At 35.1% G+C, this 14,897-nt stretch overlaps 1 protein-coding gene across 3 annotated transcripts in view; it reads right to left on the reverse strand.

The window, feature by feature from the left end:
• The window catches only part of SNX6 (sorting nexin 6), an 81,475-nt gene that overhangs the window by 24,229 nt on the left and 42,349 nt on the right, over positions 1-14,897 (reverse strand). For all 3 annotated transcript variants that reach the window (XM_069082198.1, XM_069082197.1, XM_069082196.1), the window contains exons 8-10: positions 8,893-8,998; positions 7,219-7,294; positions 4,195-4,234 (exon numbers count right to left, since the gene is read on the reverse strand). In XM_069082198.1, the coding sequence (XP_068938299.1) occupies positions 4,195-4,234; positions 7,219-7,294; positions 8,893-8,998 (222 nt within the window). The remainder of the gene's footprint in view (positions 1-4,194; positions 4,235-7,218; positions 7,295-8,892; positions 8,999-14,897) is intronic.

The raw sequence follows: 14,897 nt of genomic DNA on the forward strand, positions 1-14,897 counted from the left end.
ATCCTAATTAGGCTGCCTAGAGCACTGGGATGTTACATCATTTGCCCATGGTTACAAGCCAGCACGTGTCAAAAATAGGTCTTGAATCTAGTCTTCCTGGCTCTTAGGAAACTCTCTAACTGCACTGACTCTTAGATTTGTTTTAGTCTTTTATTCTAGCAAATTATATTTCCAATTAAAACTACAGGGACACCACAAAGAATACTCTGCCTTTTGAGTTTCTTAAGTTCAAAATATTTACATCTATATATTTTCCATTAATGGCAGTGATACCATAAAAATGCACTGATGCTAGGTTCCTGCAATTACAAATCAGATCTTCTTCTATATGATACAAATTAAAAGTACCATATAGAAACAATATATTTTGGTACTTAAGACTTGGATAAGTTAAAGCATAACATATAGTCTTATGTGCATACACAAAACTCTACAAATAATTCCTATATGGTTACTCCAAAGCAAAACTTTATTACCTAATTATAGCTAAGATGTAAGAAAATGCAAATTCACAAATTATAATCATATTTAGTCTAAGTGAAACTGCAAAGTGTAGTTAATGTAAATAGTTCTTGCTATATACTAGCAAGAATGATTAATTTTACTACAGACATTTATTAAATCATGAATCGACCCACTCAGCCAGCATTTAACAAAAACTTGTTTGAGGCAATTGATGCTCGAGTACACAGGAACTCCCCATTACCTATGATTTCCAAGTTCTATCCTTCTATTACAGTTTTGATCAAAGTTCTTTCCTAACACTAAATATTAGGATTTCATTATTAGATTTTATTTACTTATGCAACAAGATATTTGTTACAGGTTGCTTTTTCAATAAAACCCTCACTAATTTTTTGACTAACTAGGTAGTACAGTTAGAATTAACAAGAAATTTGGATTAGAGAATTTTATTTAATACAAGCACAGCAAGCAAACTAACACTGTTTTATTATTAAAGGTGCCGAGCCTACCTGCTTTGTTAGTAATGATTTGTAATTAGTGTACTGACTATATTAATGGTCCAGAATAAAATGCCTGAAAAAGGATTATTCTTTCAAGTATTTAAAAAATGAGAGTGACCTTTGGCAAGTCATTTAACATTATTGGGTCTCAGTTTATTCACTGTTATATAAGGGAGTCGAACAAGATAACCTCTAAAGTTCTTTTGAAGTTTAGATTCATAATCCTATGCATAATCCCCTATTACCTTTCTCTTTTTTTTTAACTGTTTTAGACTGATTTTTGTAAAAAAAGGTAAACTTCATACTGTCCTCTTTCCAAATTGCTGCAAAATCAAATTAGGAAGAGTCTCATGTGCATCTAGAAGTAGCAAAATGTCTCATAGATACACATGATCCAGAATTTCTAGCTATCCAAAATGCTTAGAACTGAAACATACATGTCATAGATATACGTCACAACATTCTGTCCTAGATTCCTCATCTAGAGAACGGGAAAAATCTTTTAAGTTTCTCACAGGATGCACAATTCTTATCTGTTGTAGAATCTCCTCTCAGTTATATGAATGTTAGTGACAAAACATTAAGATGGATAAATGTATAGTGTAAAAAAAATATTGAATTGGTTGAAGTAAGAGATTGTATTTAACCTGGAAAAGATAAGACTCGAGGGGAAAATCACAGTTTTCTTTAAATAGTCATTAGGAAAGATTAGGTATATTTTGTGTTTTTCCAAACTAGGATCAATAAATGGTCTCCAGATCAGTATGAAGAGTTTGAACATTACAGTTGTTAAAAATGGAATAGGTGGGGTGGCTAGGTGGCGCAGTGAATAGAGCACCAGCCCTGGAGTCAGGAGGACCTGAGTTCAAATCTGGCCTCAGACACTTAACACAAAACTAGCCATGTGACCTTGGGCAAGTCACTTAACCCCAATTGCCCTACCTTCCCCCCTCCAAAAAGCAAAAAAGAAAGAAAAACTGAATAGACTGCCTTTAAGGTGATGGAATTCCTTTTTACTGGAAATACCCAACACTGAGGACAAATGTCCACTTGTTGCCTATATCACAGAAGAGAATCCTATATTAATACTGAACTAGATGTCCTCTCAGAGAAACAGAAAGAAAATGACATTTCTATGTTTTAAAAGTTACAGCACTTCAAAAATTGATTTTTACTACTGTCGTCTACAAAATGGCCTTTTCTATTATCACCTCTTAAAAGGCTCAAAGCTGATATATAAAGTCTAAAATTAACTTTTCAAGAGTATACCAAATATTAACAAAAAAGTTTTGCTATGATTACTTCTGTGGGGGACATGGGGAGAGATATCATGATTAAAATATTGTCATAAAACAAATCTGAACTCTCCCTCTCAAACAATGTTTCTTTTCTTTTTTTAACTTTTAAAAGACCTTGTTGAAAGTCATTCTTTGAACCTTTTCTAGAATTTAAAACCTCAGTGCCAGGAATTTCTTCTTCTATCTTTAAAGCATTTCTGTTTTCACAATTAAACCAAACTGTCCCCAGTAGAAATGGATGTTATTTTTATTATCATTACTGACAGAAATATATACTTTTGTGTGTGTGCGCGCGTGTGCACTGTGTTTATTTTTAACCTTTCTTCATAGGTTCTACTTTCTAATCTTGTAAATCAATATTTTGGCTTTCTAATTTCATCTCTCAAATCAAGTCTAAAAATGGATACCATCCTGTAGTTGTATATTTATTGTTTCTGCATTCCTGTTTATTTCAATATCACACACACTTTAAAAATATCACTCTATTATTTGCTTTTCTTTACTTTGCAACTCACTATTAAGTCTACTTCATTGTTGGTGCCGTAAATAAGACAACTGTTTATGAATAATTATTGTCATATTTGTGAAGGAAAATATATTACTGATTGGAAAAGAATCAAAGGACAACTAAAACATTTCAAGGGAAAAGTACTACCATATGATGGTTTAAAAAGAACTAAAGGGTGATGTAATCCAAAAAATATAATCATAAAAGGCAAATGGTAAACCTGATCTTGTTTAACCAATTCCACAAAAAAGGAGGGTCCTTGAAACTTGAAATGGGTAAATTTAGGACAAACAAATTTACTTTACATACAAAGGAGTAGTAAACATGTTACTCTAAGAGGTGTTAGAGACTAAAAATATAAGCATAAAATTGAAAACATTTGAGTTCTATTCATGGATTATAGATCCATAATGGTTTTTAAGAGAAACCATAAGGTTTTGGAATATTTCTAATCTTTTTTTTAGGCTTGGATATGTGTAACAACCATGTTCTAACACATGAAAAATGGACCATAGGCAGCATGGTAATTATTACTCAAAAATTTTTTTCTTTTGTAAACAGACAATTCCACTCGTTTTGTCTCTGAAATAAGTTGAAATCAACTGACATTGTCAAGTCAAAATCTGACATATGCAAAGGATTTAATCACTGCTCCCAGTTTAGTCATCCATGAATGAAATAAACAGTATTTTTTTGCAAACCAGCACTTTCCAAACAATTTAGTACCTACATAATAACTGTATCATTCATTTGCTGATAAGCATAGCACAAGGTGCTAAAGCAGAAGTCTTGGTAAAAGTTAAAAAATATTTCACTTGATTTGAAAAGCCTACCAGTCTACTATAAAAGAAAACAAGAAGTCTTATAAGAGTCTTTGTAAAATGTAAGCTGACTTGGTCAGTGTGGATAGTGACTTGGATCAGAACTCTTCTATGATTTAGTAAATTGTCTTAGACATTTTCTTTGGTTGAATCAGTAAGTATTTCAGTGCTTGCTATGTGCTGGGAATATACCTTCTAGCCAACCTTGTGATGAGTTTCCCTGATATTTTTCCAGGTATCAAGAGGTCCATACTTGAATCCTTTCTAGTTCAGTAAGACTTGCCAAGAACCAGCTTTTAAAAATGAGATTTCCACTTGACAGCCCTTAGGAACTAAGGGATGTTTTGAGACAACCGAGGCAAGCTAAAATAAGTGTTTAGATAATAAGTATAACAAAATACATTTCTTACTTCAAATACAAATATTTGGCAAAGAATAAAATGTATTATATTCAATTAACTCTTGGATTCTAGATAGCTTTTTGGCAGAATCTGTACTCTTAAAGTATAACCAACCTTTCTTACTAAAACACAAAGGAAATCTTTAAAGTCTTACTGCATGCACAGAGTTTAGATTCTCAAATCTAAATTAATGGGACTTACCCTTGTCTTATCAAACAATTCTGAAACTTTAAGAAAAAATCTGGAAGGAAAAAGATTTTTATCAGTTGCTTCCTTGGATATAATGAATTTTCCACTTTTAAGTTTTCACAAAATTGCTCAAACATCCAAATTAATTCTGAGCATCTCATAGAAAGCTACACCGGGAGTCAGAAAGATCTAAGTATAAATCCTGCCTCTGACACTTTCTAGTGGTATGACAATAGGCAAGTCACATATCCTCTCTGGGTCTTAGCTTCCTTAACTATAGGGATGACAACTACACTTCACAAGGTTGTATTGAGGCTTGAAATAATATATGAAAAGAATTTAGCAATTTTTAAAGCAAGATTCAAATGTCAGTTATCATTAAAGCCAGAGATTTTCTTAGTCACTAGTATGTGCAAGTATACTAGTTCTTACTTTGATCCATGAACAAATCAAAACTTGTTAAAGACTACAGAAAAAAAAATCACTATATTTTAAAACTTTCAGTGAAAGCCTTCTGTGTCAAGAAGGCACACTAAACCACAAACTAAATACACATATCTTTATGCCCTTTAGTAATGAACCACAATTCTATTAAAGAATCATTGTATTCTTCAAGGTAGTAACACCACCACATACTAAAAAGAAATCAAATGTAAAGCGGGTAACATCAGTTTTGAGAGTATAGACGGTACCGCATTCAGTCAAATGAATTACTACAATCTAGAGAAATACTAATGTGGGAAAAGTAAAATCATCCATCCGTCCGTCCATCCATCTCTCTCTCTCTCTTTATTTCATGCAATTCTAGTCCATAGTTTCCCATAAATTCTTCATATATGATCTATCCAATGTTCTGGAGGCCTTTCTCTTGCTCTTCATTACAGTATGTGAGGGGTAACAATGCGCCACTTGAGTGGTCTGGTTTTTAATTCTCGATATATATTATTATTTGCCCACTTAGATTTTTGTTCATATACAACTTCAACAACATTCTATACATTCTACATCATTTTTCATAAACTAATCTTGTTGGCAATACTTTACAGGTTACACATGGCCATGATGAATTTTTCCTCTGCTCTTGGACGTGTCATTTTAATTCTTCCGAGAGAGGGGATTTTCATAATTTGCAACGATATAAAATTACTGAGATAGGCTTTTGGTAACAATAATGGTCGATGAATTTTCCCAAATGCAACTCCAGTCTGGACTTCTATTCATCTCAAGTCCCCAACTCATTACATTCCATCAGCATATATTGACTGTTGTTTAGTCATTCAGTCACATCCTACTCTTTGTGACCCTGTGGGACCATGACCATAGGATGTCATGGGGTTTTCTTGGCAAAGATACTGGAGTGGTTGCCATTTCCTTCTCAAATGGATTAAGGAAAATAGAGGTTAAATGTTTTGCCCAAGACACAACTAGTAAATGTCTGAGGTGAAATTTTACCTGAGGTCTTCCTAATTCTTAATTTCAGGACTAGAACTCTTATCTACTGAGTCACTTAGCTACCTCCACATTTAAGACAGTCTGTCTGGTTACATATCATCATTTTCGCAATAGGCATTTTACTTTCCTTTTACTTTTCCAATATGGAAGATTACATGAATCTTTTTTTTCTCATTACTATATACTTTGTAGTGTTTTTCAGGGCAAGATACAATTAGAACTTCATCATGGATAGGATCATTTCGATAACAAAGAGCTCTCTTCAATTTGTATATCTGGAATGGCCTCTCCTTATCCCTCTCTGCCTGCTTAGTTCTTTAAAGTGCAACTCAAAAGCCACCCCTTCTGTGAAGCCTTGAGTCTACTCCTTTCAATTCATCACCAGAAATAACCTTCTTCCTTAGCCCTAAACAGCAGTATTTTATATTCTTTAATACATTTTTCATTTCATATTTGTATTATAGTTTGTCTTCTTTTACACTAAGCTTACAGAAACAAAGAAATCATAAATTGTCTATTTCCCTTAGTGCCTGGAACAATGCTGTGTACACAGGATAGGTTTAATAAATGTTTGTTGAATGAAACAATCAACATAACATCTTCATTTTTTTAGACCTTATAAGTGACACCTCCAGAACCTCTGGCAAACACAACTTCCTATTTAATGTCTTGTCAATAACTCAACAAGGTTAATGAAACAAGTAATTTCCCATTTCCATGAAGAAATAATCTATGTCTTGTTAGCAACTACTGACCCACATTTTATCACAAAGGAGTAAAAAATGAAATATTAATCAATTGTTTTTCTTCTATATTAAGTAATGTAAATAAAAGTGAAACTTCAGAATAATTCTGGATCTTGAATTTCTCCTTAAAATTGTTACGTCATAGTCAAGAGGGAAGGTTTTGGGAAAAGGTAGAGCATAATTATCATTTTTTTCTATAATTAAAAAAAAATAGACCTAAGGATGAAAATCTGAAATATTTTTCCATTAAGAATGGGAACCACAATGTACTCTAGATAAGGCTTAGATCAACTTAAGAAAAACACACCCCACACTCTAAATCATAGGATAGTTACGCAATCAAACTTTCTACGTAATCTACTATATATGTTAGTTTCGTATTAGTAACTTCTCAGCTGCCAAATGCATATTCACCAAATTAAAAGATGCAGAATAAGTCAGTGTAAAAAATATTTCTTTAGGAACACAACATCTGAACCACAATAATCCTTCTGATTATGAATCTGAAACTGGTATTCCTTATTTTAGTAAAATTTCTCAAAGGAACATATAATAACTTAAAAGACTTAATAAGAATTCAAGAAAAAAAATTCTGCCAAATTTTATCAAGTGAAATAGAGTACTGAAAATAATGTCTCATATTCCTGTGATAAGTGAACAGAAGAGAAATGGATAGAATACTAATAGAGAACATTCAACAAAGTTTTGTTGATATAGATGCATACTGAATGAGAAAAAATGAATTTCAATACACTAAGTTAGAGGAATGTGGGCTGAGACTGTTATTTTGCAATTTTTCTCTCTTTTATCTTAAATACTATTTAACAAAAATGCTTACTTGCATATATCTGTAGAATCTTGCGTTCCTAACACATACAGTGAAGATCCAATTCTATTGTAATCATCTGCAGCACCTAAAAAATTTTAAAGATTTACTATACCATTCCAACAGAATGAAAATTAAGTGCTAGAAAATAAACACAGTGAAGACTTACACAACATTTCAAACCTATGCCATCAGCACAACTTTGCAGATAAAAGAGTTATTAAAATTCTCCATATTAGTAGCTGATGCTATCATAAAACTTCAAGTTTTTTTATAAAGGTAAGATTTATGTAAAACGGCTTAATATCCAATTACTATTCTAATAATCCATGGACAGATTGCTATTTAATCCCAAATAAAAAATTTACATACGTATTGTTCCAAGGAAAATCCCTGAGTAAGTTTTCTCCACCACAAGCCCTGGATTTGGAAATGTATTTCTCATTCTGCACATTTTGAAATCTCTAGCAGACATATCATTTTGGGAAAACCTAAATTTACTATTTTCATAGCTATGAATTCTGAATTTTGATAAAGAAAATAAGTAAATTTAAAAATCTTATAATTTGCCAGGTAAGTAGGAACTGAAAACTTAAAGAGATATTTTCATTTTGCTGATTAATTTTGACAGCCTGAGGTTTTTTCTTTTGGGTGGTGGTTGTTTATTCAGTCCTGTTTGACTCTTTATAACTTCATAGTCAAAGGAATAATATATTCCAAGTGAGAAACTCTAGGATTTTCTTGGATATATGTATCTACTAGAATCACCTCCTTAAATACTAATCAAGATGAGATCAGATGAAGTTTACTGAGTTTCCTGCATTTATGCTGTTGCTCATCCTCTGTACTTGAAGAGGACCAATGGCATCACAATGCTGGGGCCAAGGTACAGTGTTTTTGACTATGACCGAAAAGTCCAATATAAGCTTAGAAGTCTCTACCACAGGCTGGGCACAGTCTGTTTAAAAATCTGGGATTTTGATGTCTTTAGATTTGGGCATCTCACATTTCCTTTGTGCTACTGGGATTTTGTTTTGTTCATAGAACACAGGACCTTCTTTGATGTGGAAACACTTGCTCTTATTATAATTTAAAGAAATATCATAAAGACTGACATCTATATGTGTGTATATGTATATATACACATATATATGTGTATGTGTTTGTGTGTATAAATACACTACAGACAAAGAAATGAAAGCAAAACAAATCAAGTGATTTATTTGCCCATGACTTGTCAGCATACCAGTATGGGAACTGGGGAAAAACACTCAAGTCTCCTAATCTTCCATTCAGAATGCTACTTTTTGTTTGTAGAAAAAGCATAGAAGGTATTGTCTCTGTATTTAAGAAAAACTACATGTTCCAGACAGAAATTTCCTTGAGAAAAACACATTAAAATATAACTTTCAAATACCCCCAAAAAGGGATGGCACAAAGATTAGAACTTTACTGGTCACCAAGCAATAGACTTCTCTAATCCCCTCCTTCCTATTATTAAAGCATTTATTATTAGCTACACCCAGTTTACTGTTATATCAGGTCTTTACTTTCAGGCTGTGAATTTATTGATTTAGAAACAAAAATTTTTCTATGTTAAGAAAATTGCCAATTGTAAATGATAAATAACTTTTGCTATATTATTTATGTTGATCCTAGGTTTCTCTTCAGAAAGTTAATACTTACTTTTATGTGACCTTGTCATCCTATCTGATTTGGCAGATGCATCCTTAACTCGGTTATGATATTCTAAAAGGAATGTTCGTTCATGTTCAAAGAAATCATCTACATCCTGTAGATCAAAACAGAAAAACAAGATTTTTACATAGTCTAAAGTTGGACTATAAGGAAACCTGAGTACTTGCAGAATCAATGCTTCTGAATTGTGATGCTGAGACAAGAAGAACAAATCAGTCAACTTTAAACATAATCCTGTATGCTTCACACATAATCATTTAAGAGAACGAAAAGTAGTCATCTGATTTTAACTATCTGTGCAGAGAGCCTTATAAGATTCATATTTCCATGTGGTCTTCAAGACATGTCCTTATGTAATATACTTCTAGAACTATGCTATTCAAAAATAAACTTTTTCCCTGTAAAATATAATGGAAAATGAAGCAGAGAAGTAATGGAGAATAAAATTAGCTAAAAGAAAGTTTTGCAAAATATTCAACTTAACTCAGTCATACCTAGGGCATTCAAGAGCAGAAATGGAAGGATTATAAAGAATAAAGATGAAAAAGATATACAAAACTCATTTTAGTTAATTGCTTTCTCCTCCAACAACCCTGGAACCCCACTTGGACACTAAGTCCTTGATGCACTTTCTGGAGGGAGCAATGTATATTGAAGAGAACAAAGAAAGGTTAAGTCAATTGAATTAGACTAAGTATCTATGTACATATCTATCTATATCTTTGTATATAGATAGATATCTGCATTGGAAGATGAGAAAATATTACAAGAACACTGAAATTGATTTACAATGTATCTGAAGGAAGGAGAAATTACTAAAAGCACTGAGGAAATGTTTTTATTAATACAGAAAAAAGCTGGCAGAAAGAACGTCAGTAACTACTGATGTATAATTCTCACTCTCTTATATACACAAAATGTGAGCCATCAATACAGGGAACAAGAGTAACCCTCATAAGTATAATTAGTAGAGAACAAGTAAGCTTTTGGAAGCTAATTCAATGATGAACCACATCTTTATCACTCCTAAAATGAAAGATGTTGAAAACAGAACCCACTGTGCTTAATCTTTTAAAAATTTTTTACTGAGTTCCAAGTTCTTTCCCTCTTTGCAAGTCCCTCCCCCTTCTCAACAATGCAAGGATCTAAGAAAACTCCAACACCAATGATGGAAAATGCTATCCACACCCAGAGAAATAACTCTGAAATTTGAATGCAGATGGAAGCATACTATTTTGCTCTCCTTTAGTTGTTTGGTTTTGCTTCTTTCTCCTGACTCCTCCCATTAGTTCTAGCTCTTCTTTACAGCATGATTAATGTGAAAATGTTTAATATGAATGCGTAAGCAGGGGCTATATCAGACTGTACACCATCTTGGGAAGAGGGAGAAAGTTTAAAACTCAAAATCTTAATGGAAGTAAAGGTTAAATACTAAAAAATAAATCATTAAAATATCTTGGGGAAGTAAAGGCAAGAAAAATAAAGTGAAAAAAAAAAGCATGCTTCATTCTGCACTCAAGAGAGTTCATGAGTTCTTTCTCTGAAGGTGGACAGCATTTTTCATCATGGGTCCTTGGAATTATTATGGATCATTATATTGATCAGAGCAGCTGTCTTTCACAGATGATTGTCATTACAATATTATTGTTACTGTGTACAATGATTTCCTAGCTCTACTCATTTAATTTCGCAATAATTTTTGGAAATCTTTCCTGGGTTTTTAAAACTATCCTCCTTCCTTATTTTTATAGCACAACAGTATTCCATCACAATCATATGCTTGTAAGTCTCCCCAGTTTTTTTTTTTCTGAAATAACCCTGCTTGCCTTTCCTTATAGTACTATTACTATTGGTTATTGCTATAGTAGTCCAAGTGGGGTTCCACTGCTATTGGTGGAGAAAGCAATTAGCTAAAATGATTTTTGTATATCTTTAAAATTTTTATTCTTTTGAATCCTTCCATTTCCACCCTTGAATGTCCTAGGTATGACTGAGTTAAGTTGGGTATCTTGCAAAGTTTTCTTTAATATTACATTATAATCATATACAACAATTTGTTGTCATTCCCCAACTGATGGACAACAGAATTGTCAATCAGTGTCAGCCAAGAGTCCCCTGTAATCTCTTTCCTAGGAGTTGTCCAAACCCTTACCATCTCTAGAAGAACTCCTAAAATAGCTGCTGCAATTGCTATCACAGCCACTTCCAAGGCCTGCTGCTGGTGCTACCACCTTGTACACTATGGGCTGGCCCCCACCCCAGTGTAACAGACCTCTCCTACTGACCTCCTCTGATGTCTTAGCATGGAAAAAGATATCAAAATGACCTTTTGTTGGCTCTGCCACTCCAACATTTGATCTGAGGTCTCACTTTAAATTTGTTTGGACGGGGATTTGGGGAGAGTACAACTGGATTTCTGTCTCTCTGCTGCTATCTTTGTCTCACCTTTGTCTGTTGATTTTCCCAGACTATTTTTTGACTTTGGACTTAATTTTAGCCATAGGTTCTGCTAACCTCTTGTGGTAGTTGGAAGTGGAGGGGCTAACTGTCCTGAGCTTCAAGCTTTTATGGCTTAGCTGTTTTCACAGTTAGTTATTGGGGGTGGGGGATGGTAGCTGGTAAGTTTTTGTTGCTTTCCTAGTCTGTGCTTATTGTCTTTACCCAAATAAGGCCCTTGCTGCTTCACAACCACAACTCCTCACTTCCCTGGAACAGTGAGATCCAGAGACAAAAACCCTTGCTTCCTGATTACCTCAATTGCCTCTCTGCCTTGGAACTAGAACCTGGAACTGAGTAATGGGCAATGGAGTTGCCAAATGGGACCAGATCATGGGCCCGGTGTTCATACATACTCTCCTGTAATCTTTTTTGAGCAGGTGTTCAATCTCCTCATTGTTCATGGATACTGGGTGTTCCCTTCTGTAATGGTAATATAATTTGGAACTTGAAGATCCCTTTGTGTTGGCAAAAGTATCAGGTACTTAACACTTAGTAACTGATCAAGCCTCTGATTGGGGGAACAGAAGGTATGAACTCCTGCCCTTTGTTACTGAACAACAGGAAGTTGGCAGAAGGAAGTGAAGTAGGTAATACTGTGTATATAAGAAAAGCCCCAGAGAGGCACGGTCAGAATTTCCTTGAGACCGAGATCTGGTGGCACAGATCTGGTGGAACAGCTACAGAAGAATGGAGAACTGAGTCCTGAAAACTTGTCTTGGTAGAGCTTCTTCTGAACAGGAGCCCAGGAGCCCAGGAGCCAGGAATCCAGAGCTAGGAGCCCCAGAGCCCAGGTGACGGAAGCATGACTGGGTTGGTGAGACTCTGTTTCCAGCTTGGTTGAGCCTTGAATTCCTTGGAGCAGAAATGGTGAAGGAGCTGACATGGACCAGATCCTGTGAACACCAGTGTGGAGCAGGACCTCCCCAGACAGTTGGTCAAGGAACTGGGAGCTGTCTGCCATTGAATCCAGGTAGAATCTGGGACCATGGAAAGGGATCCAGGGAATCTGAGAACAGGCCCCAAGTAAAGATGAAGAAAAGACCTCTCTGGGTACTGAGTAATTATGGAATTATAGTTTACTAGTGACCTAAGGGGTGGAGGGTTTTGTGTATGATACTTAGTAAGACTTTACTGAATAAGTGACTGGTTGTATTTTGACTATTGTTACTGATCAGTGACTGATTGAGTTAATCAAGACTTTGCCCCAAGAGTAGAAAACTTTGACTGTGTATTTTGATACTACTGATAAGTGACTGAATTAAGAGTGACTATTTTACTTTGAGACTATGTTGTGAATATTATATTGTAATTTTCTGTGATAAGTTGAAATATGGTGAATGCTGTAGTTTGAATTATGCTGTAGCTTGATTTTCCATGGATGTTTTGCTTTTGTTATGGAATAGAGTGATCACTATACTGAGTAATCAGAACCTTAAAAAAAAAGCTATTCACAGTAGCAGTTCTTCTGGAAAGTTTCTGTGCATGGTATTACACCCCTATAGCTGTTGCTATTACCTTGAAGGCCTGCAATTGGTGTGATTTCCACTGTGCTGTACTTTTGGACAGCCTTCCCCCTAGTGCTTTAAACCTCTCTTTCTATCCTAAAATGTCCTAGATTGGAAAGACAACTCACTTTGACTTTTTGTTGGTTATGCTCCTTAGAATTTGATTTGACACATTTTCTTAAAGTTGTTTAGAGAGGAACATTGGAAGAGCTTGGCAAAAATGTTCCCTTACAGAATCTTTTGCAACCAGATGTCTCCCATTTATATAATCAATCTATCAGTAAATATTTATTAAATGCCCACTATGTATCAGCCACTGTGTTAAATACTGGGGATACAAAAAAAAAAACACCCCACAAAAGACAGTCCCTAACCTCAAGAAGCTTACAATCTAATAAAAGAAAAAAACATGCAAATGTATATAAAGCAAGCTATGTACAGGACAAACAGGAAATAAACACAGGGAAGGCACTGGAAATAAGAGGAGTTAGGGAAGGCTTCCCAGAGAAGGGTGGATTTTAGTTATGGCTTGAAGAAAGCCAGGGAGAAAACAAAAACAAAAATTAAAAAAAGCAAAAAGGGGTGGCTAGGTGGTGCAGTGAATAGTGCACTGGCCTTGGAGTCAGGAGGACCAGAGTTCAAATCCGACCTCAGACACTTGAGACAATTACTAGCCATGTGACTTTGGGCAAGTCACTTGACCCCAACTGCCCTTAAAAAAAAAAAGGCTGGGAAGAGGGCCAGCTAGGTGGCGCAGTTAATAGAGCACTGGCCCTGGAGTCAGGAGGACCTGAGTTCAAATGTGGCCTCAGACACTTAACACAAAAACTAGCTGTGTAACCTTGGGCAAGTCACTTAGCTCCAACTGTCCCACCTCCCCCACCTCCAAAAAGCAAAAAAAGAAAAAAAAAAGCCAGGGAGGTCAGTAGTCAGAGAGGAGAAAGGAGAGGATTTCAGGTATGGGGGATAGCAAAAGAGAATAGAATGCCTGGAATTGAGTGATGAAATATCTTGTTTTGGAACAACCAGGAGGTCAATATTACTGGATCAGGAGTATATGTTACAAAATAAGATCAAAGAAGACAGGAAAGGCAGAAGGCTAGATTCTGAAGGGCTCTGAATGCCAAGGAGAGCATTCTGTTTGTTCTTAGAGGCAATAGAAAGCCACTGGAGTTTACTGAGTGGGAGCTGGGGGTGGGGAATGAGCGATATATTCAGACCTGTTCTTCAGGAAAATCACTTTAGTGGCTAAATGGAGGATGTGTTAGAGGGGGGAAAGACGTGAGTCAGGCAGACCCACTGGCAGGCTACTGAAACAATCAAGGTGCAAAGTGGAGAGGGTTTGCATTAGTGGCAGTCAGAGAAAAGAAGGGGTAATATTCAAGATATACTGCCAAGGTGAAACTGACAGGCCTCAGCAACAGACTGGATATGGGGAATAGACAGACCAAGATCATTCAGGATTCCCTGAGTAATGTGATAACATAAATGTTGTTCAGTCATTTCAGACTCTTTGTGACCCTATGGACCATAGCGCCCCAACCTCTGCTATCTTTCACTCTCTCTCAAAGTCTAAGTTTATGTTTGTTGTTTCCATGACATTATCCATTGCATCCTTTCCTATCCCTTTTTCCTTCAATCTTTCCCAACATCAGGGTCTTTTACAATGATTCCTGTCATCTTATTATGTGGTTAAAGAATGCTTCAAAAAGAAACAACCCTGTTCAGTGGCTATCTGATAATAAACATCAGGTGAAACATTAAACAAAGGAGACTGTAAGCTTGCCAAATTAATCTCCCACCATGATAGAAGAAATTTAATACAGAGTCTGGGTCTAAGAGGATTTCCTGTGAATGGTGATGTCTTTGACCACATCAATCAAAGCCTCCTGGAATAGTTCTGTAATAGCTTAAAGGAATTTGATCTATTTATCCACATAGTAAAGACTAAATGGATGAAGAACATATTTCCAAGATTTTAATGTGAAT

This window comes from Petaurus breviceps, unplaced genomic scaffold (assembly GCF_028583685.1).
Source record: "Petaurus breviceps papuanus isolate PSGF00001 unplaced genomic scaffold, PetGlider_PUasm1.0 164, whole genome shotgun sequence".
In the NCBI taxonomy this organism is placed as follows: domain Eukaryota; kingdom Metazoa; phylum Chordata; class Mammalia; order Diprotodontia; family Petauridae; genus Petaurus; species Petaurus breviceps.